General features: G+C 43.5%; 2 protein-coding genes across 3 annotated transcripts in view; one reads left to right on the plus strand and one right to left on the minus strand.

Moving 5' to 3' along the window:
* Positions 1–107: 107 nt before the first annotated feature.
* LOC105566948 (39S ribosomal protein L18, mitochondrial) lies at positions 108–2,353 on the plus strand. Its single transcript, XM_012021404.1, has 3 exons — positions 108–498; positions 621–734; positions 1,605–2,353. Exons 1-3 carry the CDS (start codon positions 305–307, stop codon positions 1,834–1,836), a joined length of 540 nt encoding a protein of 179 aa, XP_011876794.1. The 5' UTR covers positions 108–304; the 3' UTR covers positions 1,837–2,353.
* Positions 2,354–3,064: 711 nt separating this feature from the next.
* LOC105566951 (protein Wnt-5b-like) overlaps positions 3,065–4,981 on the minus strand; it is a 26,061-nt gene continuing 24,144 nt past the window's right edge. For both annotated transcript variants that reach the window (XM_012021406.1, XM_012021405.1), the window contains 4 exons: positions 4,650–4,761; positions 4,386–4,488; positions 3,734–3,901; positions 3,065–3,552 (listed from right to left, as the gene is read on the minus strand). In XM_012021406.1, the coding sequence (XP_011876796.1) occupies positions 3,365–3,552; positions 3,734–3,901; positions 4,386–4,488; positions 4,650–4,761 (571 nt within the window). In that variant the 3' untranslated portion in view covers positions 3,065–3,364. The remainder of the gene's footprint in view (positions 3,553–3,733; positions 3,902–4,385; positions 4,489–4,649; positions 4,762–4,981) is intronic.

The raw sequence follows: 4,981 nt of genomic DNA on the forward strand, positions 1-4,981 counted from the left end.
CAGATCAAAGGTGCCGACAGAGAGTGGGCATACTGGTTATACTGTGGCACCAGTGTGCACTAGTTCAGGAGTGCAGCAATAAAGAACAGACCCTATACTGTGACTGAACTAGTGCAGTCAGTGCAGTTAAGAAAAAAACCGGCCCGAGAACAGACCCATGGTCGAAGGGGGACTTAACCTAAAAGACTCTTCCTCTTCGAAAGGGAAAACAGATAGCTACGAAACGCGGAAACGGGGGCTCCGACTCTTCGAGTGACAAGAGTGACAGGGTAACGAGTGTCGTACCGCGTTGCGATCCGAGACCATGTACGCGGCGAGCGCGCGCGCCGGTGTTGCCCGCGTGTTCCACGCGCGCCGGGGGCTGCACGGCAACGCGGAATCGGTCGAGGCGTGCACGGAAATCGTGAACCGAAATCCGCGAAACTTGGAGCGGCTGAGGATAGCGAGGAAACCCATGGGTTATTACCTCAACAAATCCGGGCACACGTACTGGCACAAGTAAGTCTTTCGAGTCCCAGCAATGTCGCGACCTTCGTTAAACGGTCCAACCGCTACGAGCGAACGAAGACGTGCATTCTCCTTTTCGTCACGGTGAATTTAATCGCGCTGCCAATTTACAGGTTGTTCCTTGTTAAGAAACCGCGCTACATCACCGCGGAAGTCCGCCACTTCGAGAACGGACCCGTCGTCACAGCCTCCAGTGGGGAATGGGCGCTGAAGAGGCAGTTATATCGGTACAAGATTCAGTCCAATAATCTGTTGGGCCCGAGGCTTGTTTTCTGTTGCTACACTGGTGAACTAGTGCAGTAAATTGGACTAAGACCCGGTTACAATGGGTTGTTAGTCGGAAGTCAGAACTATGTGTCGATCCTTTTTCTTCCACCCAAAAAGGAAAAGGATCAACATATGGTTCCGACTTCTGACTAACAACTCATTGTAGACCAGGACTAAGACAAATATATTTTTTCTCATTCTAGCTGACTGCACCAGCTCACCAGTGTAGCGATAGAAAACAAGCCTCTGGTCTACAATGACCTAGTTACACCGTTAAATCAGTTTGTACATGCATCGAGTTGGTGCGGATTAAACATTTGGCGCGTTCCTGTTTATACCGATTAATTTTCAAACAGGTCCGGGTAGGTTTTTAGTAAAATTCCAGATAAAGTTCTACTTCTGCGAACTGAGCAGTAGCGCTACTAGATGCATCCAATCTGAATCTAACAATGGTACACGAACTAAGCAACCGAAGCGTTTACAACACGCTAGAATTTTTTTATACGCCTACCAACCTGGTCCGATACTCGTGATACAGGAGTATCGGACCAAAGCACTTAAGCAATCTATGTGTGTTTATACCGCGTGTATTAAACAACTTAATACGAACATAATACTTAGTATGTGTATGAAATGCTCAGTATAAACTAGGTCAATGAGTTAGTCGTTAGAAGTCAAAACTATATTACGTTGGTCCTTTTTCCTTCACTTAGAAAGAAAAGGGCTGGACATACAGTTCCGACTTCTGACTAACGACTCATTGTAGGCCGGCCCTTATTCAGCTTCTCGTCCAGTCTTTCCGTTCTGTTGACGTAACGCAAACGTTTCAGATGCGGTGACATCTCAGCTTACATTAATGTGGGACGAGTGTTGGCTCGGCGTTGCCTGGAGGCTGGGATCTGCGAAATGAAGGTTGACCCTGAGTTAACTGGAGACAAATGTGAATTGTTGCTCGAAGAATTGAGAAAAGGTAATATCATTCTGAGCGAACCATTGGTGTACAGGTTTCCGACTTGTTGGTCCAAGCACTGGCCGGAAAAGCCGTGGGAGATCCACGAATAATCTGCTTTGTCTCCTATATAGCGATGTGCGAACGGACTATAAAGTGTAGAGTGCGCGTCGTGCTTTTCCGTGGAAACCGAATAAGGTGAAACTCAGTGGTCGATATAAGATATTTTATTATCTTAGCGTCTATCCACTGTGAAATGCCGAATTTTGTACATTACAGTATCTAGGAGTAAAAATAAATAATTGTATCGCTGTTAAATAAATGCCTAGACTATTAGAGATGTAATGCTGTTACTTAAAAGCTACATCGTACCTAAGGCAAGTACATTCCATCAGACATGGTCTGCGATGCAAGTGGAATGTTGTTACGTGACTCTTATCATAATGACTGTAATAGAAAATTTAAGTTAAGTATATGTACATGTACAGATTGATACAGAAATGATTCTGAAAATTGATAAATTTGTTTAGTGATGAGTAGCGGTACATGTACCGGTTTACTGATATACAAACTCGGTCTACAACTCGAGATATTCCCGTGTCATTCTGTACATGTGAATTAAAAAAATAATTTTGGATTTTTTCAGCTTCCTGGAATTCTCTCTCTCTCTCTCTCTCTCTCTATCTCTCCCCCCCCCCCTTCTCTCTCTCGTCATCGACGTTTACGTACAATATATTCTATATTCGGACAGTTGATATCTTTACTCGCAATATTCTTAAATATCTTAAGTTCTCAAGTGGTCCGCAATAACGCTCGCTTATGCGCACTATTTTGCGGGGTGCAAAATTAAATCGCTTGCACTGAGCAAATAAATAAAAATGCAATGAACACTTTAAATAATTTACGTTACGACTATTCTTTTTATATATTAAGTAACTATTGTAGCATAAAGAATAGTGCAATTACGGATTCAAAATAACGTATCTGTGTCACGCCATATAATTAGAATAACCAGTCGATTGATAAATTCCTTTTAAAAAGATGTACAATAAAGCGACTTAATGCATCGAGATGCGAGAGGCGTGCATTAAGTTGCGTTTACAAAAGGTTGTTCGATTAGCTACATGCAGTCATTTAACAAGATTTAACATGAATTTTTCATGAAAGAGAGAAACGCGATTTAAGTTTATGTTCCGCTCGTCTCCGTTTAAAAAAAAATCGCGTCAATTTGACGATCGTAAATCGTTTGCGAAGCACTTAATTCCTACGAACACACAATCAAAAGTTTCTTTAAACTTTTTTTCTGTAGGCCACAAATAATTTACGACAAGAACTAATTTCTCGGGTAAAATACAGAGATTGCTTAATACTCTGGTAAAATTTATCTTTTAGCAGATTACATATCGCAGTAAAATATTGCATAAAAACATCCACGTACACGCACGCTCGCAGAAGAGAGAGGGTTTAACAAAAGTTTGTTTCACGAGTAGATTTTAAATTAAGAGAAGAAAATACGATTCAAAATTCATTGACTGTGAAACAATAATGCCGCCGTTACCAAAATACGACGTATCCTCGACAATGCGCGAGGACAAGTCCGGGAAGAAATTGTGGAAGAAAAACGAAATAAATAGTAGCGCGCTATTTGCAAGTGTGTATATCGATATTCTTCACGCAGGTCTTGCACTCGACGAAGCAACACCAGTGAAACTTGCACTCGCATCTCTCCCTGATCGTCGACTTCTGCGTGTTGTATCCCCTGCCGCAGCAAAGGAGATTGCAGCCGTCCATGCCGGACGAGGTTCTATTGCATAGTCTGCTCTGCGTGCCTGTTAAAAAACCGATCCTTCATAAAGCGTGTCTATGTAAGCATATCCCAGTGAGAAATGAGAACGATGTCGAATCAACATCAATTTGAAGGTGTCTTATTGCTAGATCTCTTCCAGAGTTTTTCTAACATAAAGTACTCGACGAAAGAATACAACATCCACGAGAGAAAGCTAGAGATACCTAGTGATCCCAGGGTGTCATTCGGGAGGCAGTAGTTGGGCGAATCGTCCAGGTAGACCAGGTCGTTCGCAGTGGGAACCGAGAACCTAGGATCGCGCATCGATAAGCGACCGCGCCGGTTGACCTTGACCTCGGTCGCACCGTCGTATTTGTCCAACAGAAAATCGCCTGAAAATACAAAATGCATTACTCGACGTGTTCCCGAACAACGCAACTGCCTACGACATCGTAAAAGCACCCAAAAGACATCTTAGCGATGTTATTTCGTGACATTTACTGCCCGTTTGTCCCAACGCAGTTTAACTTTAATCTCGGTTCACACACACAACTTACCCTAATAGCACAGTGCATTGACCAAACGTTTGGTTAAATATTCGTTAAAATTTGGTTGTATTGGGCCAATGTTTAGCCAATGCACTGTGCTACTAGGGTACTTCTAGTTTTACGAATTAGAAAAAGATAACAAGTAATTTAAACCGAGATTAAAGTTAATCTGCTTTGGTAGAAACGGGCATAAGACAGTTTCTTTCCAAATATCTTCAGTGATCGCAGAGGCATTGAAAAAAAGGCCCAAAGGCGTAACACGTCTTTTAAATTGTTTTTCAAGCTTCGCAGCGTTTGGAGATGAGGGACATTGAATCGCCAGACTTACCGATCTCGCGAAACGATGCGAGCTGCTGCCAGCAGGTGATCAGGCTGCAGCTTCCGGAAACGCCGTGACATTTGCACGTCACCTTGGACCTTTTGATGACGGCCTGCGGGGGATGTATGGTCGGCGCATTAGTTTCGTTTGCCGTCCTTTGGTTCAGCGAATTCGCATTAAATCGCGAGAAATCGATACGCGGATACGTTTGACGCGACGCGACATTTAAAGAGGCATTTCTCGCGCGCTAGCTAAGAAAAGAACGAACTTTACCCTGCGACCGGCCTCGTTGTTGTGCAGATTCATCAGGCTCCTGCCCTGCTCCCGGCTGCCCCTCTTAAAGCTGCGCTCCCGCTCCCGCACATCAACGAACGCCTGCGTGAATCTGAACGGACGTTCGTTCGCGTTAATTCATCGACAATCAGGTACCTTATCATGATCTTCGATCATTAGGTGTCTCGTGAAAGTTTGAAGATGAATTGTATTGGTTATATTAATTTTAATATTATATAATAGAGGAAAGAGAGAGAGAGAGAGAGAGAGAGAGAGAGAGAGAGAGAGAGAGAGAGAGAGAGAGAGAGAGAGAGAGAGAGAGAGAGAGAGAG

This window comes from Vollenhovia emeryi, unplaced genomic scaffold (assembly GCF_000949405.1).
Source record: "Vollenhovia emeryi isolate VEMERY1.0 unplaced genomic scaffold, V.emery_V1.0 DF939141.1, whole genome shotgun sequence".
Classification (NCBI taxonomy): domain Eukaryota; kingdom Metazoa; phylum Arthropoda; class Insecta; order Hymenoptera; family Formicidae; genus Vollenhovia; species Vollenhovia emeryi.

Coding starts and splice junctions, on each gene's coding strand:
- LOC105566948 (XM_012021404.1), top strand. CDS start 305: ATGTACGCGGCGAGCGCGCGCGCCGGTGTTGCCCGCGTGTTCCACGCG. Junction 499..620: donor GGGCACACGTACTGGCACAA/GTAAGTCTTTCG, acceptor GCCAATTTACAG/GTTGTTCCTTGTTAAGAAAC. Junction 735..1,604: donor CTGAAGAGGCAGTTATATCG/GTACAAGATTCA, acceptor CAAACGTTTCAG/ATGCGGTGACATCTCAGCTT.